This window comes from Vanessa tameamea, chromosome 21 (assembly GCF_037043105.1).
Source record: "Vanessa tameamea isolate UH-Manoa-2023 chromosome 21, ilVanTame1 primary haplotype, whole genome shotgun sequence".
NCBI classification, from domain to species: domain Eukaryota; kingdom Metazoa; phylum Arthropoda; class Insecta; order Lepidoptera; family Nymphalidae; genus Vanessa; species Vanessa tameamea.
This window is the reverse complement of record NC_087329.1, coordinates 3503639-3528178: the sequence shown is the minus strand read 5'-3', so window position 1 is coordinate 3528178 and position 24540 is coordinate 3503639. Positions and strand designations below refer to the sequence as shown.

At 35.1% G+C, this 24540-nt stretch overlaps 1 protein-coding gene across 1 annotated transcript in view; it reads right to left on the bottom strand.

Moving 5' to 3' along the window:
- Positions 1-24540, bottom strand: part of LOC113391534 (cholesterol transporter ABCA5-like) — a 46181-nt gene that overhangs the window by 7213 nt on the left and 14428 nt on the right. Inside the window, exons 2-24 of the mRNA XM_064218180.1 lie at positions 12516-12669; positions 11501-11680; positions 10963-11135; positions 10360-10600; positions 10027-10253; positions 9732-9810; positions 9294-9401; positions 8899-9042; positions 8342-8492; positions 8026-8161; positions 7670-7900; positions 6929-7043; positions 6364-6513; positions 5917-6084; positions 5184-5259; positions 4418-4594; positions 3707-3879; positions 3500-3598; positions 2614-2770; positions 1875-2226; positions 1357-1543; positions 1087-1203; positions 767-986 (exon numbers count right to left, since the gene is read on the bottom strand). Coding sequence (XP_064074250.1) covers positions 767-986; positions 1087-1203; positions 1357-1543; positions 1875-2226; positions 2614-2770; positions 3500-3598; positions 3707-3879; positions 4418-4594; positions 5184-5259; positions 5917-6084; positions 6364-6513; positions 6929-7043; positions 7670-7900; positions 8026-8161; positions 8342-8492; positions 8899-9042; positions 9294-9401; positions 9732-9810; positions 10027-10253; positions 10360-10600; positions 10963-11135; positions 11501-11680; positions 12516-12669 — 3815 coding nt within the window. The remainder of the gene's footprint in view (positions 1-766; positions 987-1086; positions 1204-1356; positions 1544-1874; positions 2227-2613; positions 2771-3499; positions 3599-3706; positions 3880-4417; positions 4595-5183; positions 5260-5916; positions 6085-6363; positions 6514-6928; positions 7044-7669; positions 7901-8025; positions 8162-8341; positions 8493-8898; positions 9043-9293; positions 9402-9731; positions 9811-10026; positions 10254-10359; positions 10601-10962; positions 11136-11500; positions 11681-12515; positions 12670-24540) is intronic.

Here is a 24540-nt window from a genome sequence, read left to right as displayed (position 1 = left end):
TTGCTGGAAGATAACCAAAGTTGCTTACCGTTGTTTGTACACCTTACGTCTTAAGTTACGCAACGGGTTTTAATACAAATTTATATGGAAAATAAATAATTTCATCTGTCCTAGCAAAAAAAAAACTGCTTATATTTTTTCTTCGACTAAAAAGTTTTATATATATTGTACCCGTGTGAGGCCGGGACTTGTAGGTAGAAACTATAAAAAGTTTTCTTTTTTAACACAATTACGACCTGTTACTTTAACAAGTTTCCGCCCGCGACTTTCCTCTCCTCTCTTGTACCCCCGACAACGTGTGTGCAAAATTTATTTGGTGGCAGGGCTTTGTGCAAGTCCGTCTGGGTAGGTACCACCCACTCATCAGATATTCTACCGCCAAACAGCAGTATTCAGTATTGTTGTGTTCCGGTTGAAGGAGTGAGCCAGCGTAACTACAGGCACAAGGGACATAACATCTTAGTTCCCAAGTTTGGTGGCGCATTGGTGATGTAAGGAATGGTTAATATTTCTTACAGCGCCATTGTCTATGGGCGGTAGTGACCACTTACCATCAGATGACCTATTTGCTCGTCCGCCTACCGATATCATAAAAAGAAAAATATCAAAATAATCGCTGGATAAGTTAAGACGTAAAAGCGTAACGAACAAATAAATAAAATCACTTTCACAATTATATTAATAACAATAATTGACCTTATAACGAATCAGTGGATGTTACCTTAATTAAACAATTAGGTCAGTAATATAATAAACACAAACTCACCCCATTTAAAAGTATCCAAAACAGCTACCAATATGAAAGGTATGACGCCCACCCAAGTGGTAATGTTTGGCATGATACTCTGAGCGGAATCCATTTTGTCGAAGATATAAGACAGGCACGTGTTAAACAATATGGCGGACGGGCTGTACAAGATCAACAGACCGCAGAGCATCATGATGGCTGAACCGTTGGTTAGACTTGGTATATCGTTGAGGATCACCTGAAAATTGTACAAAATTGTAGAATAATGTAATAAGAGAAAGGGCTTAAAATTGTTATTTGACAATGATACAAGAATAGGCATTCAGTAAAATACTCACAAGGACCAGAACTCCGGCGCTGGTGACGATCATAATGAAGATGAGGATAGTGAAGTACGTTAAGAAGTACATGCTCATCGACAGACCGTTCACGCGTAACTGGTTCTTCGCTTTTATCTGGAAGCGAGCGTAAACCATCCTCGATTAAACGATCAAATAGGAGGAACTTGTGGGAGAAGACAAATTGCATTTCAATTCTTTTACGTTCAATTCTTCGTATAAAAGCCGAAGTATCGGCTTTAAAGTTATTTGTTATACAGACATAGCTACCTCTCGATCGTACACGATGTCGACAGCCAACGTGACGGGTACGAGTGCGAATATCATTCCCATAAAAATAGCGCACACTACGTTCCCTAAGTTAAACTCTTCTTGCTGTTCCGTCTGCTGGAAGGGGTGGGTGAGGACCTCTATAGGCTTGAAACTTTCCAGCTGACCGGAGGCCGTCATTAATACCCTAGAAATATCGAAAATATATAAGGAGAATTCTTAAAGAAAACATACCTACAAAGAAAAAAGTACAAAAAACTTACAAGAGAAAATAAGAAATAAAAAGTCTCGTTTGAGATATCAATGAAAAAGATCTTAATGTAGACAATTCAAAGAACTTATAATATATTTTCATCGTCGAAAAATATTCCGTCCAAGGAAACATATGCCTTGTCGACATAAAGATACCGTTATTTTTAAAGATTGACCTTGAAGTTTTTAGGTTGGATGCGTGTGGGACTAATCTCGTATTAGTACCTAAATATGTAAATAATCCTAGAAAATAAATAAATACTTACCTGTATATACTATTGTCCAATAAGTTTATTATAATAGGCAAGCTATGAGTATACGTGCTATTGTAGTAGGCCATAATTTTCCCAAAAGGAATTAGGCTGTCCTTCAAACTAAACGCTCCAAAATTCTCCATATCTAGAAGACTCGAGAAGTTTCCATCAAATAGATCTATTGGATGAGCACCTAATGTTTCTAAAGAATCCTTAAAATCAGCGATTTCCTTAAAGTTATCTTGTTCACTGTACAGTGCAATCGGTGTCTTATTGAAATAAGCATTTGGTTCCAATTTGAGGGGCTGCATTCGAAAAAAGACGATTTGGCGAGACTTCATGTAAAGCCCGAGCGCGCAAGAGACTGTAAACAAAAGAATGACATGAACATTTAATATTATATACCTACTAGTCCTGAATTAAATATCAATATAAATATTGGACAACATCATTCATTATTGTTTTATTGGCTGTTCTCAGAAAAACCCCGGGCAAAGTAGGATCGCCTGAATAAGATGCTGAAAAGTCAGCTTTCAATCACGAGAGATTCCATTTTTGGAAAGGCGCTTTTTTTTAAGGGTCAGAATTCTAAACCATTATTAAAACTGAGTTTTATAAATAAGAATTAATATATATAATTTGAGCTAATATCGAACTCAACGAAATAAAATGGGGTACATTTTATACTAGATCTTCTAACTGTACATATGTTAAATTATTTCGTGCTTAAATATTTAGTAAAACAACTCACTGATGGGCATGAAAATCATAACGTAGAGCTTGTAGGGGTCCCGTATCATGCGCACGGTGCGGATGTAGACGAGCGCGCAGAACGTGCGCCAACACGACGGGTTCGTCTTCACCATCTCGCCGAGCACGTCCACCGACACCGGCGCCTCCGGTGTCACCTGAATGACTTGTGACATTAGCGACTATTTATGTATTAAGAAAAACAATTCTTGGATTCATCTGCCCGCAGTTCTTATTATTAGTCCGGAAGAATAAGTTTTCAATATTTACATATTTTGTACCTGAACTCTTCTCGCTGTTATCGAATTAAAGTCTTGATAGTCCCATAGAATCATGAGAGACATGGACCGCTTATAATTCTATAGGACTTTAATATAATAGACTATCTCTACTCCTCATTCTATAAAGAATACGTTATAGTATTATTTTTTCTTTATTTATTCTCATTCATGTATAATAAATTTTTAAATATAAAATACAAAATATATAAAATATATTTAAAAATATAAAATACAGAGGCCAACCAGTGGCGGGAACAGGGTCCAAGCCACCGGTGGTCAGGGCCCCAGAGAGAGGAACTTCCTCACAATACGCGCCGTGCCGAGGAGTACTGCCTTCTGCATCAGGCCCTTGACCCAGCTGCCTAACGAGAGTATTATTAGTATCTACGGGATTGACTAGTCTAAATTAGAAACAGCCGCTGTGGCCAAAATCCGTCTAGATTATGTTATCCTCACTCGCTCAAGACACGGGTGGAACCGTTTCTCGTAGTCGTATTTTTACTTTGATGTATTATGTGTATTAACGTTAACTAGTTGGCTAACTTTAATAAGTAATAACAAGATGTCAAAGTAAATCATGTCCAATTTTCTATTCGCCCTATTTACCTTAACATGCTCGACGCCGTGCGTGGTGGAGTGCAGCGCGTGCGAGGCGGGCGGGGTCGGGAGAGATGTCGTCTTCTGTTGGTCCTTATCGTTCAACTCCTATCAATGAATATTTATTTTTACATTATATATTACTGATTTAATAAATATAAAAAAATCATTTAATATCGGATTAAATGAGATAACCCATGTCTTTTGTCGAATCACCTGGTAGCTCAAGGTCTTGCTCTGCAGCGAGAGGCTGCGCGAGAGTGCGCGCGCCCGTACGAGCTTCACAGATGACACTCCCTCCACCGCCTCCGTCTCCTCTGCGTTCTCCCCCTCCAGGCTCAGAAACACTTCCTCCAGGGTCGTCATCGACACGCCGTAGCTCGTTATACCTTTAAACCGCAGTATTATTGTGAATTCACAGGACAGTACAAAGTAACGAGAACTAAAGTAATCCTACCCACTACAATCGGACAAAAATGTTTACTATGATTCGTCCTGTCGTCATGTATCGGAATGTTCAGCCGTGAGAGATGAGATGATGAGATCGTGAGATGGATGTGTAACGAGATAAATAGTATATGAAACGAGTATATCAGAGGAGGCCTAAAAGTAGCGCCAATGACAGAGAAAGTGAAAGAGCACCGTTTGAGTAGGTATGGAGATGTGAACCAATGTGTGTGTGGTGATGGATGTTAACGATCAGATGACGAATAATAGAGAAGAATGGAAGGAAATGTCACGCCGCACCGACCCCGAATACCTTGGACAGGGGCGGGGAAAAGAAGGACGATTTCCACGAACCAAAATATAATTTCCAAAGTGCAGAGTAGTACATTATCAACTCGATTCGTCCAACCGAATTCACATTGTGCTCATAATAAAATACAATGCTCAACCCTTACACCGGAGCCGCAACTCGCAACTCACCCAGGCGGTTGGTCTTGTCGCGTATCTCGAGCTCGATGGCGTGGAAGAGCGGCGGGAACAGGTGCACGGCGTAGTGCGGCAGGATGTAGGACAGCTCGCGGCCGTGGCGCCGCGCCTTCTCCGCGCGCGGCACGTGCCCGCGCACCAGCCGCGTGATCTGGTGCTCGCGGCACGCGCCTGCGGGTGGCGCACTCCCTGTACCACTCTACTGTATCTTCAGACGCGCGAGCGAGTCACGCGGCTCACATGACTATCGTGAAAATGTGTACCATGCGATACAAACAGTGGACCGACCTCGCGCCCCGTGACGTCATAGTCTGTTTTGAACCGTTTTTTTAGATTTGGTACTACTTTTTATAAGAAAAGAAAATTCATTTTCTTTTCGCACTTAAATATCAGTTGAGAGCTCGTGGTCATTTTAAGTCGTTGACATTCATATTGTTATTTGAAACGCATTGTACATAGATCATGTTCGTTACAAGGAATTATAGATGTACAATAATAATATACATGTGTATATAATAATTTTTATCTTTTGTAAAGAATTTGTTTATAAAATAAACATGTCACTATTTATATCCACATGAATCAAATGAGAATCAAAAGATATCTTTTTAAATAATAGTATAAAATCTTGGCTCTCTCTAATAGCAACGCCAGGATGCTATTTCAAACCTACCTACCGAAACCTGTTTCTCAAACAATTGAATATTTAAAACAATTTCAAATAACTTCGCACTGATTACATTTGTGGAAAGATACTTACCATCTAAAACCAGCGTCAAATGGTATCCGATTCCAAACTTGTTTTTCAAAAATAAAGATGTTCCAGCGCAACGGACCTACAAACAGAACCTCATGATAGGAAACGTCCGATTTCACCACTTAATCTACGATCAAATTTATTTTTACATTTATCGAACATTTTATTCATGCTAAACTAACCCTTAAACTATTTGAATTTGTATCAATAACAATGATTTATTGAATGATGTTTAGTGACTTCTAATGTATCATCAATGACAAATCGTATTCATTCTGTACTCAATTGTGGGCGACCTTAAACACCGAACAGCTGGATTCTCTTCTTTGGTTATTAAAAAAATATTCTAAATTTACTCCAATAAATCTTTTATAAATATGTATGACTCAAATTATGTTTTATTAAGAAATTCGCCTTCACGAAACATTAGATAAATCACGTTATTGATCTCCAAAAATATTCATAGTCATCTGAAATATTTTCTTTATTATTGAATAATGAAAATAGGGAAGCAGATTGACAAATATACCAGCTGATGGACAGTGGTCACTTCCGCTCATAGATCGCCTAAGTTGTTATATACCTCGTGCCTGTCCAAAACGGAACACAATAATAATAAGTATTGTTGTTTGCCAGAATTATATGATGAGTAGGTGGTGTACGTACCAGAGGGGCTTGCCTAAGCCTTAAAGTATTAATTAATATCTCAAGTATACCAAATAAAATAACTCCATACCCGTCCTTTGCTAATAACGGCCTTCCGATCCCCCAAGATGTCAGCCTCGTCCATGAAATGTGTCGTCAGCAACAAGACTTTCCCCCGACGCGCTCGTTGTAAGATTCGCCAAGTCTGCCTCCTGGACACCGGATCTACTCCTGCTGTTGGCTCATCTAGGATTATTATCTGAAAGAATTGACATTTTTAATGCAATGGTATTTTCCGTAATTCTTGCTTTAGAGGAATCACTCGCATTCCTTTTCCCTAAGTAAGCATAAGGCTTTTATTATCAGTGGGTTCAACCCGATATGTCAAGATTGAATCTGTGACTTTCACATCGCTCGACAGACCATCAATAAATACTATACTAAAGAATAGATTTGATTACTACATCAATTTGAGGTGCATCATGTGTTAAAGGATATTTTTGAAGTAAAACATCAACTTCACAATATTATGACTCACTTTAGGATCTCCTATAAAGGCGATAGCTATACTAAGTTTCCTCTTCTGCCCCCCAGAAAGATGTTTCGAGAATACCGACGCTTGGTCCAGGAGTCCAACTTCCGATAGCGCTTTATGCACTTCATCGGATATTCTTCGACGTGGTATACCCTGGAATGTGATCTTTATTAAATTCAACACAAAGTGAATATAATTATTAATCTTTATAGAATTTAAAAAAATTAATATAGTTAATCAAGATCTACTACTGTTTTTTGTTAAGTACTATCTGAAATCCGAGAAATCAAATTATATCAGTGACCCTAATTAAAAGAGTTTTTTAAGAAATTAAGTCTTTTGATATGATTAAATTAAAAGTCAAGAAACAATCCATCATAACGTAACGTCCTTAAGTCAATCTTTTTAACGGCATATTTTCTATAGCTTAAGTTATTATATTAAATTTTTCATGCCATCATCAAAATATAATTTATGAAATTACAATAATATATCCTGCGAATTTTTGAATTAGCTTTGGTAAAAACGTCAAACTTTCAAAAATGTTGGGCGTAAGCTATTATCAAACCTTGACAGCAGCAAAGAACTGCAAATGTTCTTTAACAGAGAGCAAGTCGAACAGAACATCCTGCTGCGGACACACGCCGATCATCTGACGTATCTCATGCATATCATTTGGATCCCTGGAATTAATTACATTTTCAGGGCTTTTGTTCAAAGTTCAAAGATTCCACCTAAGCTGTCTGATGTCTTACACGAAGACAAGCAATTAAAGTTATATTAGTTCTTAATGTAGTTACATAAGGTTCACTTTTATAATCTTAGTTTGAATACTAATCAAGGGGATCATATTTATCATCTGTGTAAAATTGTATTTCGTTCAATTACAATCAGCTGTTATTTTAAACTCAAATAAATCCATTAGTTTTTTTTTTATGATATAGGAAAGCGGACGAGCAAATGGGACTCTTGATGGTACATGGTAACCACCAACCATAGACAATGGCGCTCTAAGAAATATTAACCATTTCTTACATCGCCAATGCGCTGCCAAACTTAGGAACTAAGATGTGGATGTCCCTTGTGTCTGTCTCACCCTTCAAACTGGAACACAACAATATTGAGTACTGCTGTTTGGCAAAAAAAATACCTGATGATTGGGTGGTACCTACCCAGATGCACAAAACCCTACCACCGAGTAAACGTTCTATTTTAATTCAGTTATAGCGGCTTTAGTCCAGTATAAGAGACTAGACTGTTATTAATCTTCGACGATATGAACGTAAGGTATTTAAATATTGTTTCTTACCTAACGTCTAAGCCATATACGTATGCTGTTCCAGCTGTCGGTGCCGTTAACCCTGTGAGGATGTTAAAGAGCGTGGACTTCCCAGCGCCATTATGTCCCAGCACGGCTGTTATTTGTCCTTCGTAAATGCTCAGGTCAATTCCGTCGATCGCTTTTACTTCCGGTCTCCGACAATGACGAAAACTCTTCTGTAGCCCAACGATTCTAATCGCCTCTTTGTCTTGTAGTTCTCTAAAATATTTCAAATTAAATTTTCATCCATAATTTCGCCCCAAAGGACATAATTATAATACGAAGTTTGCATAAGCTAATGAGTAGCTTGCTACTTATGCCTGTAATAGTGGTAGTATCATTACTTGGGTACGGGCTCGATGTCCTTGTGCAGCGCGTCTCCGTTGGAGTGCAGATGTTCGGCCGACACGCGCGTTCGCCGCCCCACCCAGAACGACGGCAGCAAACAAAACCACGGCTTCTGTTTGATGCCGTACTCGCCTGAAACAACGTAAACAGATTTTTGACAGACACAATTTTAGAAGCTACTAACAACAATAACAAAAAATAGTAAACATCTCATAATAAAGGTCATAATTAGGTAAGCATTTGTACTTCACGGGAGAATATAATAACCGAAGCTGATTTATAAGCTACGAAAATGTATTCGACGAAAGTTACTTGGTACAACCGCATCCAGCCAGTACGCAGCCAATCCATAGAGAACTGTATCCACTGCCATCATAATGAGACTGCCTCCGAATGGAACTCCAGGACCACTCCATAAATTATCCCAGGTCACGCCTACTCCCGCCATGTCCAACACTAGAGCCTAAATATAAGAAATGAATCAATGCCTTTATTCAAAAGAACCACAAAATGTTTCTTTGCTGGGTTAAGCTAGATCTTAAAGCTTCCCTTTCTATCAAGAAGAAACCTCGATATAGGTTAATGTATAGGTATATTAATGTCGAAGATTCTCGCTTGATATATATCAAGAATTTTACGTCAATTGCTCGTTCTATTGTATGATGAATGATGAGATGGGCTTGAATTAAAAATCACTTTAAATTATCCATGAGTTTTGTATTAGGCCATTACAACTCATCAACCAAAATAACTCAAATGATCAAATTACAAAAAACTAATTTGTGGATAGACTTAAAATTATATCCTATAAAATATTTTTTAAATGTATAATCAGAATGGATGATGATATAAGATCAATTGTGAGATACCTTGTCCATGGCGAGGGCGTAACAGCTGGAGCTTATAAGGGAGACGAACCAGAAGGCAAGAGAATCAGCGTTGGATACGAACACCTGGATGAAGTATAGCCCGCTCATCAAGTTTACGGCGAAACTACCCAGAATTCCAGCAGTCTAAAAGATGGATAAAATTTTTCATTAAAACGAAGAAAACTAGACCACTTTTATCACTTTTAAAATAGTCCATTGTTAGACATAAATGTTCCAACGTTTTTAAATACTTATATAAATCGTCTGTTATTAAAAGGATATCGTGTATATGTGATGATGAGGTAGATATAATGGATTTAAAATTCAGTTCTAAGGAATTCTCTCCGTGATAATAATTTACCAATGTTCTGACATTAAGTAGATAGTCGACTTACCCTGGCCTTGTCGAAGAAAGGCGTAAGCATAAACGCGAATGTAATGATAGTAAATCCAAAAAGAAGCATCAACAGGAAAATCAAGATGTAAGACGAGTGCTGGAAAACCTGGAAGAATGCCAATAATCATATAAGTTCAAAAAGTACCAAAAGAGCCAGTGTCTACGACCTGTTCATCAAACATATTACAACAATTACAACAAAGAATTATTACGAAAATCGCAAAAATCGTCTTGCAGCCGTGATTTTCAACGTGTGCCTCTTAACGCGCCAAGCTAAGGCTAACGCTAGCGTCGCTGCGATCGAGAGATACCCGGCGCGATAAAGGTACAATAGTTTTTTACGGAAAAAAACATGTAAGACGAGTATTAATTTTAAAAATGATTGCGAGTCTTTTATACTACATAAATTAATATATAAAACTAGGGAATAATTTACCTTTAAAGTGAAAAGCAAAACTGTGCTGACGATTGACAATATTGTAACGAAAACAGCGTAAATTAAAAACCACGAACCCCTGAAACAAATTTAATAGTATTCATATACTTTTATTAAAAATAATATCGAAGTATAAAACAAATGCAAAATTATGCTATTATAGAAACTTATAAATTCAAAATAAGAGAAGCTAAAGGCTGTCAAGAAATAGTTAACTAATCGATCCCAGACGACGTTAAACTCCATTAGCAGCAGTTATAAAAAAAAACATTCGATCATAAGAAAACAAGCTTACCAATAAACACTATCTTTTAATCCCATTATTCTCATCCCCTCCCGTATTTTCTTCTCTTTCTCACCCACCACAAACATTAAGAGATAGGTTATGAACTGTGACAGCGTCATCACCATGTACATCGGCATGATCACCCTGAAAATCACCAGCCAGTCTCCCGTATGCTGTCGTTTGGGAAACTGACGTAGATCTACCCGAGGTGGAAAGAAACGAGTCCCAGTATCCATCTAAGATATATATAAGCATAAATTAGTACAAAAAGTAGTAAATTATTACATATAAGCATTGAAAAAGAATACATTATTTCATTAGCAAATCTAAATATCGGCTTACTTTAATTTTAACATAATCAATCAGAGTCTGCAATGCCAAGAAACCCGTATAATAATACTGTAGTACAGGACACGTATCTTCCCTGTGCATTTCTGACAGAGGTATTAGCTGTCCCCCTCTAGACCAGTCCGAAGACCAATCTTTAAATCCAGTTCTTTCTCGACATTTAGCTGGTGAAGTTGTGAGGGTCCTAGTGGAAGGCGTGCCTCCATCGCGGGATGGATTCGTACGAATTGTGTATCTGAAATTTTATTTTAAATCTCTTTATATCAATGTTCCGAGATGGCCCAGCGGGTAGAACAAGTAAATTATAATCTAAGATTGTGCAGGCAAACACCAGTAACTTTTTAAGAAGTGTATATGTATTTTAAAATAAATATTTTTTTATTAAATTTTCAATGATTATTTTAATATAAAAGAACTTTACATTTGACGAACTAAATAAAGGATTTACACTAAGAGCTGGTAACATACACTGATGTGTTTTCTGATGAAAACAATAGTAAACTTTTCTCAGAGATCTAAACCAATCGCAAAAATGAATAAGCATTTGTAAAATATCTATATGTTTGTAATATATCTAACTAGCAATATATAAATTACCTGAGTGGTTCGCCATAAGCGCCAGGATCGGTATGAAAAATTACAGCTAGAGGGAACGTCTTGGCGTCGTTGTGGTATGCATCGTTTAGATCTGTTGTGTTGTTATATCTGATCCAGTTGACAGGATGTTGGCCGGACTCGATGAGTAGTGAGTTTATGTCGTCTAAAAAACCCTGTGAACTCAGCTCGTTTTAATGAACTATAAAAGTAAGAAAGGACTTAAACGCTTCTTTGTCTTTCCAAAAAATATTGGAATACTTCTCACGTCTCATAGAGCCTACCTTTATCTTTTATAAATTATTCCTAATTTTGTCTGGAATAATTTGTTATTCGCCGCTAGTTGGTATGTGATTCTTGTTTACTGGCAGTACCAGTTATTATAATACTTCTTATTGTTTTATGATAGATATGTATCATTTCTTTATGAAAAACATTTATCCTCTCAAAGTGCATTAATACGTTTAAAATTACAGATTATAACTTCACAAAAACACCAAATTAAAAACCATTTCTTTTTAAGTCACAATTTAGTACTAACCAAAGTTCCATTGGCAGTATCCCAATCTGCCACTACAGCGACGGAATGGTTATCTGATATAACGTCGTGGTGGATCCTTAATAGTCTGCCAGGTTTCCTGACTTCAGGAAAATTAGGGTTCGGCACGAGCATCTTGAGAAATATAAGCACGCCCAGAGAGTATAGAGGAACCAGAACTTCCTGAAACAAATATCAAGGATAGGTCTTTCAATTATGGTTTACTCTTGTTAGGTCACGTACTTAAAAAGTTTTTAAATTTTTGGTTCTTTCTAAATAGTTGCATAAGATTATAGTTACTTCAGGAATAACTAACTAGAAATAGTTCATTTGTTTATTTTAACTTATTATGTCAGGTTGGACTTGTCATAACAATAATTACTGAATCATAATATATTTCTTTTATTTATACGTGGATCTTCCTGATCTTTTCCATCAAGATAGCAATATTCAAGGGAAACTTACCAACTAATTAGATCATAATTTTATAGAGAACAACTGTAAACAATTCAATCCATTTTGTTTAACAGTCAAAATATTTAGATTGAAAAAAATATATACCAGATGTTCAATTTAAAAAAGTATATTATATATTTATTTCTACATGGACATACTTTTTAGGTAACTTACAAAAAATAAGTTATCTATTGTGAAAGCTTCTTAAATTTAATTAAACTATACTTTACTAATTAGTCTGTTACTAACAACACATTTACGTATGTTACCTTCTGTTGCCAGCTGCAATTTTGGTTATTCAATAAATAAATAAATGAATAAAAATATTTCTGTAAAATCACCAAACTTTGGCCGAAAAACTCCAATTGATATAGATCGCCATGTTAATAAACACATATGAAATTTATGTAGGGTTGCGCTATTATTGTTATTCCTTTTTATTGTTTATGTACTACCCGTGCAAATAAAGGATCAGAATTATGAATTACGTCATCTCTGTTTATTTGACGCTCTTACAAGCTCCGGCGTTGTGAGTTAAAAAGACAAAGAAGTGATTACTTACGGCGAGGGTTTTCCTAGTGTCGCGCTTTTTGAGCAGCAGACTCCTGACGACAGTGGCCCAGAGTTGCGGCCAAAAGGCCGCGGGCGGACGCGTGCCCATCGGCCCTCGCAGTCTGCTACCTATCGCCACGCAGTCTGGCTCTCTTTCGCATTTTCTGTAACCAAACATATAAAATTTACATCAAATCATTACAAATTCACAAAAAAAGGTGAAATTTAATTTAACTTCCGGTTTATTTTATTACCATAAATAAAATATACGAATTTCTGACACTTAGCTGATAATATATATCGCAACGCGTGATCACTTGATACTTTGTTTATTTACTCTTCGCTATTGATTTGCAACAATATAGTAGTATTGTACAATAACGTATAACATGGGTAAAATAAGATGTTCTATGGATGCTATTTATATCATAGTCATCGTGACTGTATCTTATTTTATTTCATTACATATAATACAATTATAATAAACGGAAATCTCTCGATCCCGACAGCAGACCATTCCGTCGCGAGCGCTCTAGCAGGTATACTGTCTGAATGCATCGCGTGCCACAGTACAATTCCCATTATAAGTAACAGTTGTATTTTACTTCGGTTTACAAAAGATTTTGAAAGTACAGATAATAATTACGAAATAACCTTCTCAGTTGCAATAATATTTGTTCTCTTGCCTATGAGTTAGCGTAATATTACAATCAGATGTACGAGACGTTTCCGCCATTTTATTAAGAATATATTCAACATTTCTATAAATAGTGTATGTAAGTGGTCAAACATTTTAAATCTGTTAAAAGGCTTTTACAGACGACTAAATACCATATTTAATAACATGATATATATCGTTGTATTATATTATTATATTTTTTATCAACATTTTACAGGAATACAAAACCCTAACAATATATTGAGCGCTGTCGTCAGGCACATGTGAGCCATGGGCGAGAAGACGTTCCAATGGGGTTAACGTGATAGGATTAAGATGTTATGAACTACATAAATTATGACTTTTAAGAATATTGTCAAAATTTACTAAAATTGTTGTTAAATGCATTCATCAGTGCATCATTCGCTTGCGTTTTTCCTATTTATTTGAGGGCGGCACGATGTCTGTACTGTATGCAATATGATTAAGCATTTTTTAAAGACCACATACCGGCTCTCTTTGCTTTTACTGATATGTGATGAATTATAATGTATCTGTGTTTTGTTAAAAGTAGTCGCAACAAATAAAATGAAATGACTAACAGCTTGTAAATATCTTCGCTAAACTCAAGAATTTATCTTGTTGAAGAGAAGAATTTCCATCTGAATCTCATCCAACTCGATATTCCGACGGGAATCAGCGAATGTACATAATATTTCCGATAAACTTCCGACACCGCCCCGAGCGGGCAGGAGATGAATTGTAAACACATTTACTTGAAAATTCAATATGCTTGGTCGGATAAACCTTCTATCAACTCCATTGCAGCTCAAGCTTGCTAAACGTTGAAACGTGATGGGGCTAATTTCCGGGGCAATCAACTTAAGTTCTTCCACATTGAAATATTTTAAATGGTTTGTTAAAATATATATACAAACTTATTTTAATATTTTAAATATAGGAAGACAGATCGCCAAATAGGTTATAGACATTGGTGATGTAAGGAATACTAATTATTTCATATGTGACCAACCATATCCATTTTGCATGTGAACATCTAACAAACTACCGAGACTTGCGCTTGTGATTTGCGCAAAATCTACCACCAACATTATACATAATGATATATCATTGAATTTACTAAAAATAAATATCTCTGGTATATACTTTATATAGTATGGCGGGAAAGTAGCAGGGGATCGCGCAAGGCGCGGCCGGAAGCGGTGTCCTGACAGGTGCACGGCGCCAAGGGGACTCAGACCCTTGTTAGGGCGAGTTAACCGCTAACACTGTTATTTTAATCGAAGCTAAAATTATATTTCGAACACTTTTATGGATTTTGTAATACGATGTAAGTCACTGCTTTCATTTTCCTTCGCTATGGTAATAATGTTTTGGTATACGTTACTCATTTAGAATTTGTTGAATATGTAATTTTACCGACTAATACATTAATACCTTGTAGCATAGTACAATTAAAAAAAGCGCGCGAACGCCTGTCACAGAGCCATGGGTTGACTTTTGGCGCGAAATTTATTTCTGAGTCAAACAAAATTTTCGTTTTAGTGGATTTTATTATTAATAATATTATTCATCTAAAGTAACTAATGTTGACTGTTTTTTGTTATTATAAAGTCAGATAGATATAAGCCTATTCTTTTAAAAAGTCATTATCACTCCTGGTCTACAACAGTAGTCTATTTTTTTTATTTTTTTTCGTGCCATGTTAAAGTTATAATTTATGCGAACTGACATTATAGTATGATAATGACTTCAACTAATTATAAAATATCTATGAGTAATGATATCCATATGTATAAAGACAATGCGTAGTTCTCCAAATTATAATAACGTAGCCTTTTTTAATCAACGGTTGTCCACTCATGATTGACGTATAATAAAAAGATAGGCGTGCCTCGGTTATCTAAAAGCAGAATTTATCGCAAATCCGATGGAGTGCCTGTTATTATGCTGCTATGGAATATTTTTCACGGTGTAATTTTCCCTTCACTTAAACCTACTTTGGACGAAGCCTATTCTTTTTTGGATTGAATTCGATAAATAGTTGCAATATTGTTGCAATATTTAAAAAAAAGCAAGAACCTACACGGAAAACTACGGCGCTTATAATACAGTTTATCAGCGTGCTATGATTTAAGATTCAGATGGAAGCTTTAATTTTTTGGATAAAATACGAAAATAATCGATTTGTCAAGAACAAAGGTATATATATATTATTTTTTTATTCTGGCTTTTATTTGTGCCAAGAGGGCACAGATTATTTCGCCAGTGTCACGTGCGAAGAACAATGGTACATAGCTGACATATTCCTAAAAGTTTACAACGAGAAATGTCAATGTCAACCATTCGAGGAAAGTTCTACTTCTATTTACAGTATTAGGTTTTATTAATGATAAATACAATTCTCAATTTAATTATTTCCTTAGTTGCTTTTAATTATTATTTCAAAAAACATTCAATGACCGACAAAATAGTAGAAACATTCGCTTAAATTTACAACTTTTTTTTAAACTGGGCTTGACAAAGTAGGTATGTGCATAAGACTTTTTAAACTAAATCCATTAACTTATCGTTTAAATGTTATTATAAGAAAATGAAATGAAACAATAAGATAGAAAGGTAATGTAAACACGTTCTCACTGAAAACATAAGTAGGGCAACAAAGTGACATGTTTTAAGGCGCGAAAATGAATACAAAATGGACGGTCGTGGCAAAAGAAAATGGCAGATTGCACTGATTAGAGCTTTTTGTACTCGAACGTCCGTGAATTAGTAGAGGAGAAGAATATAGTATAAGTTAATTTTTGTTTATAACTATAAGTTAATTTTTATTTTATATTGCTGCGGACGGAAAATGTGATTGTTTTTTTTTTGGCCTTTATGATAAATCTTTATAGTCCAATAAATTTCAAGCTAGTATTAAGTAATTTGAGGGCTCTATTATCAATTTAATTCTCTTGCGAGGTTCTGGAGGGATGATGGAGAATCAGTCAATACATCCAACGCCTAAGCTTAAAAACTTATCTTCTTGTAAAAACATTAAGTCGACGTTAACGATTTTTATTAATTTTAAATTAATATCTGAATAATTACGCCATAGTTATATAATAATTTAGATGTAAATAAATAATTAAAATATATAAATAAAATAAATAATTATAATATGATTTATATTTAACTAATTTCCGCCCGCGGCTTTGCCTACTTTTTTGATCATAGGTTTAAGTATAAAATGTCCTTTCTTTAGGTTCAAGCTTTATACCAAATTTCCTCAAATTCGCTTCATTGGTTTAGTAATAGACTATACTTGATGGTAGGGCTATGTATAAGCCCATATGTGTAGGTACCACCCACTCATCAGACATTCTACAACCAAACAGCAATATTATGTATTATTGTGTACCGGTTTGAAGGGTGAGTGAGGCAGCGTAACATCATAACAAAGTTTATAACCATTCCATACATTGGTGTAATGTATGGAATGGTTAATATTTCTTACAGCGCAAATTTCTATGGACGGTATTGACCACTTAGCATCAGTCGACCCATTTGCGCGTCTGCCTACACAAAGCATAAAAAAACAATAGTACCCACCTACTCCAAACGTACAATATGAATATAGCAATCGTGATAATTAAATTACATAATATTTCCAAACCACAATTTATAACATTTAATTTAATAACATAGACGTTAAGTAAGAGCGCCTCTTTCGCCAACAAACTGTTCAGCAGTTTGGCGATTTTGTGTAAAGTTGTTAATGTTATTATATTTTTATATATATATATAAAAAAAATATATATATGTTTCCACATCGTTCATCCGTTCAACAAATAAGATTACACGTTGTGTTTAATGTTATTTTATTAATTACAACCGGGCATGCACTAGGAATATCAGAGGCATTGATACTATGTACGAATGATTAAACATATTATATTCCCCTCGAGCGTAATTCCTCCATTAGTCACTCTTAACTATAATAAAACGCATATTTATTTGTTAATTGTAATGTTACTTACTTACTGGGAAGATTTTAATAGCAAAAAAACGTTAGAATTTCTGAATCTAAAAATTAATTTAAAAATGGATAATTATAATTTAATAACTAAATTCATAAAACATCAGCATCACCACACTGCTGGCTGTATAGGCCTATCCCAAAGCGCAGCAAAGCTCCTGAATCTCTTCAATCCGCATCCAGTCGGGTCCCACCATCATCTCAGTCTGTTCCGCGTTCTCCACTTTAAGATTCGTCTGCTACAAAATCCATCAGTCTTTTAACGTACGTGGCCAAAAAACCACTAGCAGTTCAGTCTGCTAATTTAGCAAACTATATCGGTAATTCCGGTTCTTCTCCGGATAATCTATTTTCTATACTTATCCTTCAAGGGTACATCGATCATAACGACTTTAAAAATTTTTAAAAATATTTTTTTACCGTGAGTCAGAATGGGCAGTTCGACTGTTTTCCGTTGCTTTTTTTTTCGTTTGGAAGCGTGAATGGTATACGCGTAGGCTTAATACAACTGGATATAGTTAGTGGACCTCTAAAAAATGAAGAGTCTATACTTATATCTATAATTACATTATAAATGTAAATGTAATCTGTCTCTCTGCCTGTCACTCTTCAACGGCCAAACCTCTAAACCGACTTTGTTAAAAATTTGTGTATGCTTGCTAGCTTGAAATCCAAGGAAGGATCAACCCTAAACCACGAGCGATGTTGCGGGCTACAACTAGTTTTTAAAAGTACATATTACTGATCTAGTTAATCAAGCACCAAATCCGTACATCTTACTATTAGTAAATGCTACGGCGTTAAAAAATAAGATTAATACAAATAAAGGAACATTATTGCATATTTTATTCACCCATTTGAATAAGTATTCACATTCAGAATGAAAAAATTCTAAAAATTGCTCAAAATTTCACTCTTAAAAAAATGTCAGATAATTTTGTCGCGCTCTACCCAATAATCACCGCTTGCTACGCGACAGCATACCACGTAATATAATGCGTCATTTGTATAACTGAGAACTTATATAAAAAGGAAAATTGCAATCAGTTTTTAATAGACAATTTACATTCGTTCAAAAATTTACGTATAGACTGCTAATTTACACAAAATACTGATAGGACCGGGAAGAGATGTAAGCTTATTGAATTTACCGTTTTATTTAGGCACAAAACATAACTATCGCTATCGATACATAATGAAGTTCTATCCCCCTCCCCTAGAAGTAATTTAAAGTGAATAAACACGATAAAAAGAATGTTATTCCAATCGAGTGAACATTAGTAAAAACATTCACTTGAGTGAACTAAAACTAAATTCAAGATGGCGTCCCACCCATTCAGCTGGTCGGATCACTCATTAGATGATTATGATAAAGAGGCTGGCATTTGTTCAATTCTTGAATCATTTGTTATTTAAAGTAAAACAAAACGGTTACGATTTTGGTGACGACATTTTAATGGCGTATTTATTAGAGCAATTTTAACAGTCTTGACATACATAAATAACGACTTGTAATATTAGAAATTAATAAATAAAAGTAATATGTTTTAAGTTAAGTTCACACAACAAAGCGTTTAAGAAAATAAAAGTTATGAGATGTGCTATTATGAAACTCAAGATGACGATGAATCAAAGATTTATATGCTAACAGTTAATATACCAAAGCAGATTATTTCATTTTATGAAGAAGTTCGACCGCTTTTTGTGCACATGAATCGAATTATATGTATTTTTAATTCCACTTCAAAAACGATGTCATATGACATAATTTTAATTATATAATATTATAACAATGAGAAGTAAACAATAGTGAACTTATATACCAATATTATACATATTATGATGTTAATGACTTTGTCCAAGAAATTCTGTGTAGGTACCACTGACTCATTAGATATACTACCATCCAACAACAAAACTATTGCTGTGTTCCGATTTAAACACTTATTACTCCAATGTAACATAAGGGATATGACATCTTAGTTCCAAAGGTACTCCAAGGAGCTGTAAGAAATGCTATATGGGTGATGGATACCCCTTACTATCAGGTGACCCATTTGTCCGTCCACCAATATAACAAAAGAAATATCTAAACAAGTGTCCGACATGCAGATAAGGACGTAATTGCTTATTAGTCATCAATTTTATGACTTTGAAAATATAACGACTGTTAAAAGGGAAATTCGATGCGGAGTATTTTCTGATAAAATAATAAAATACATCTTAAATATCTTTTGCGTCACTGGCAACATTTACATATTTTCAATAGAAAAACATGTTATATTATTTCGTGTTGTTCCCCATTATAAATTTTACATATACTTGTATATAATATATACGCAGTGTACTTAAACATTCATGTTTCTAATTTCGATCTTATATAAATGTGTAAACGTAAATCGACGAACACCACCTGTTGTAAGCCCATTTATAAATAAATTACTATGAAATAATTTACGTAACTTTAATGTAAATATTATAATTTTGTATTGAAAGAGCGAATACTTATTTAACATAAAAACCCCCTAGAATATGAATAACACCCTGAAAGATCTATATAAATAAAGTTGCAGTTCAGTTAGCACCATTATAATTATCTACCCTATTTATATGGGTGACATGACAAAACATTTGTCAGACTTTTACGGCCTCCTGACTAACGCCAAACCCCTTACGAATGCGTTTGCTCGTAGCAAACCCACTTTTCAAGCATGTGGATGATTGTGCTTAGTAAAGTTTCCTTCGTCGGCTCTTATAACATCAACGGGCTGAGATAATTCATTCCTACTTTTGGCAAACTTGAGGGACAAAGAGCAGGAGTGGTACTGAGAGATCACAATCATGAATCTCACCCCGTAAAGAATGATCAACGAGTCATGAACCGAGCAAGGTGCGGATGAGGCTGCGGAAGGCTCTGCTCAAATATCTAGATCGAACGGAAATCGAATTCGTCATTATTGGTCATCATGTTAACCTGGTTACCTACAGAGTCTAAAGAAAATAAATTCTTTAGAAAGTATTAGTTCATAATTATTCAGATCACGTGACCAGCGATTATAATATTATTGATGGTGTTGACGTCAATTTCGCAGTCAGTATAATTTTACCTCAAAGGTCAGTTTATTCCCAAAGGCAAAACGATACCAGAAGCGAATTGCCTTACAACTTTAGAGGATTCAACTTCAGATACATACAGATAGTCAAGTATCGTATTAATAAGAAAAATGTGTATACAAATATTAGAAAATTGTGGTATTCGATAGGTATAACGCCTATACGATAGATTAGTAAAAAAAAATAGAACTTAGTCAAATAAAAAGGTCAATTTTTCAACCAAATTCAAATTCCTTTATTACACTTTCTTAACGATAATAATTAATCAAAGCCAATATTACGACTGGTTCAGAAAATAAATAGACCTAAGAGGAACCGTTGAAAGAAACTTAGCTGTTTATCTTTATAAGACTTTATCGAAATTTACAATTTAAAATACATTAAAAATAATCCCCACTTTCTCTGATCCGAGGCGACAATAGCTTAATCACGCGCTCATATTGTTTTTAAAAATTATATGCAGTCTAAATGTTAAATCAGAAAATGGTGTTTTTTTTGTATATAAATAGTCTACAGATATTTTGATCAAAACCATAGAATTGCGATATGATGGGGAAATCGAGATATTGGCATCCTTGTCACCACACCATAAGATCAAGATTTATAGAGCAATTATTATAAATTTTGATCTTTATATAAAATCAATCAAATCAAACCAATCATTCTCGGCCTTTCTTGACAATAATATTAATATATTATAAATAAATATATATATATATATAAACCTTACTTTTGACACTGTTTATTAATGAAACTGCATAAAATCTGTTGCGTAGATTAAAACATCTAAGCATACAGACTGTGGAAAGCGACTTTGTTTTTACATATATTTCATATATTATATAGACATAAAAATACAAATCATGACCGCATAAAATAGTAGCAAGATTGCTAGCAGATTTTCCCCCTTGAATCGCAATTCCAATTCTCTGGGCAAAAAATGAATGAGCCTTCCTGTTGCCAATTGAGGCAATAAGACGAAGCGTTATACTTTACTAAAGGTTTTTTGCATTATTACTCCAAGGTCCAAGGACCAAGGGGTTCAACTGTAAATGGAACAAAAACGTAATTTGGAATGAGACGAATATTTCCATCGTTTATTCGCCTGGTTTTTACCCCTGCGGACCTGGATATAAATTTGATATTTTGGCATACATACATATATGTCGTAAAAAACCAATTTGTATGCTCAGGACAAACCTATACCACAAAAATGATTCAATTTGAATATAGAAATATTAATCAGCTGTGCGATTCTGTAAGAATTCACTTCGTATCTCACTCGTGAAATGTTGACAGACTTAGTGATATGCCGTACGTGTTTATTATTATTTAATTTTTTTATAGTCAATGACGCATATCCCATTCTCACATATGACGCTCGTGTTCTGTGGTGAATTTCGAATTACTTCTTACAGAATACCAATACTGTTCATGGTTTGGTCTGCCATTTTATGTAGCTATATATTTTGAAGAAATGATTTAATTAAATAGGAAAAAATCAAGGTATTATAAATTAATTGTAATGAAAATTTTATCACATGTCCATTACGTAAATTCGGGTCGAGTGATTTATTGTCACCTTATTTTTTTCCAATACAGCCAAAATTTTACACATACAGTAATTATTATTTTAAAGTAAGTTATTTTTAACAATATAGAATGGAAAAAAACAGTAATTGTTGTAAAAATAAACCACTGTAATAATAAAATGATTGAATTTTAGCAATGCATGATAATGATCAGTCGCCTTGACGCTCAAATGAGGCGCTCCCACGACACACCCTTGTGGGTTAACTTCCTATCGATCCACGGGCCTTGTTGCCGAACTGCGGGTTCGGTTCTACATGGAATCACATTGACGTAACTGGAAGGGAACCGTGGCTACTCTATGCTTTTTGTAAATGTGCGCTGAAAGCAGACAGCTTGAGCTGAGATGTTCCAGAAGATTGAGCACGTGATCATGAACGAAAATCGCATGTTCATACAAGTACTTTTGCTTAATTTGTGTTTAAAATTCACCTCGTGGCTACCGAAAAACAAAATCAAAAGAGGTTTCAATACACGAAGGTTACATATGTTGAATAAAATTCTGACGTATCCACCAATCCGCATTGAAGTAACGCGGTAGCTCTCCATAAAATGAGTAGAGACCCTTCTATAGAATTGCGACAGTTACAGTCTTTAACTTTACTTTAGTTGGTTACGTGGATATACAAGTTAATAAATTTCATAGTTCGTTAAATATGATTAAAATATGAACACGTAAAATTAACTTCATTCATAACATAAACCACGCAATTACATTAAATATTAATTATTATTTCATATTTCATACACCCTTTGATTACCTTTCGAATATTAATTGCATAGTTTAAAAGGACTTACACATTTGAAACTCCATTCATGTTATAATAGAATTTAACTGTAATCATAGTCATCATACATACAACTGTTAAAAAGCCGAGATGGCCCAGTGATTAGAACGCGTGCATCTTAACCGATGATTTCGGGTTCAAACCCAGGCAGGCACCACTGAATTTACATGTGCTTAATTTGTTTATAATTCATCTCGTGCTCGGCGGTGAAGGAAAACATCGTGAGGAAACCTGCATGTGTCTAATTTCAACGAAATTCTGCCACATGTGTATACCACCAACCCGCATTGGAGCAGCGTGGTGGAATATGCTCCATACCTTCTCCTCAACGGGAGAGGAGGCCTTAGCCCAGCAGTGGGAAATTTACAGGCTGATTATGTATGTATGTTATACAACTGTTAAACAACTAGCATACCACTAGCATACAACTAGTTACTAAACTAGCATAAATCTACTTACCTTTTGCTCTTAGACATTCAAGGAGTTTCAATAATAAACTACACGTACAATGATTTTTTTCGAGTGCCGTCTCTACGCGAAAACTTGAGGGTCGGCTTTGAATAGTTAAACATTTTTTCATCCCCTTCAGAAATATCAAATAGCTTTGTTTCATTCAGCTATTATTTTACCATGCGATACTATTAAAAAAAATATATATACTGCAATTTCATCAACAGTAAGATATCGCAGAGCTAAATTCATTGGTCTAGTAGCAGGTGACGTTATAGATTTCTGAGTCCTAGGGTTCAAACTCCAGGTTTTAAAAAGGTTTTTGGACTATTCTTCCTAAAAATCCTCAGTAGTTTGAAAGCTTCTTCCAATCGTGATGATTATGTGTTTGTGCGTTACTTGAGAACTGTAAAATATCCTACATTATTTCTTATTCTCCATTGACGATGTGCGCCGTGACTAAAAGAGTCAAGAGGATATTATAGTCATCATTATTGTCATTTATGTGAGTTCCTGAGATCACATAACCTTTAGACACAGCTACAAATTATCTTGAACTTATACAATGAATTAAAAAATCACCTTTGGCATCTCGATATTTCTAATATTTTATAACTCTGGCATGAAACGAATTACGATTTTATTAATATACATAGATATACGATACATATACAATAATACAACTTTATTTGAACATGCATGGTTGCCTAACACAAAAATGAGCTGACCATACAAATTCGTACAATGTTATATACCAGCGAGTATAAGAGGTCATTGTGATCGAATAGCTATATAAATATATACATGAAGCGATAGCCTGCCATTTATAATTTACGACCGTTCACCCTAAGGGTGGCCAATGAAAGAGAAACGTGTCTGGTTAATGAACTAAGTAAAGCGGGGCGTAAAACTACTCATAAAACACATGATGAAATGACGTCACTGTATAAACTACTATTCTCTAATTAACATTGTCTTTTACCTGTAAATCTTTCAGTCCTATGAGGAAACGAGGCCTGTAAGTGCTGATCATAGGCCATATTTCTAGGGCCGGACTGTAAGTTTAGGGGGCCCTGGGCTAACACTACTTAGGGGCCCACCTAAGACATATCTGAACGTAGACTTAATTGAATAGGTTTGATTAATTGCAGGACTCGCAGGGCTGCAAACCATACGATCTGTTTAATTTAGTAAAGTTATGGATTCTTTCTCATTCTCGTCTATTTTTGACTTCGACTTGACTTAGCTGGGGCCCCCTTGAATCCACAGGTCCCTGGGCTGAAGCCCAAAAAATCCATATGGTAGATCCGGCCCTGCATATTTCCCCTTCCGAAGTTTTGGAGCTTATTCTACGCTCTAATGCAGATTGGTCGTAAACAGGCTGCATATTTCC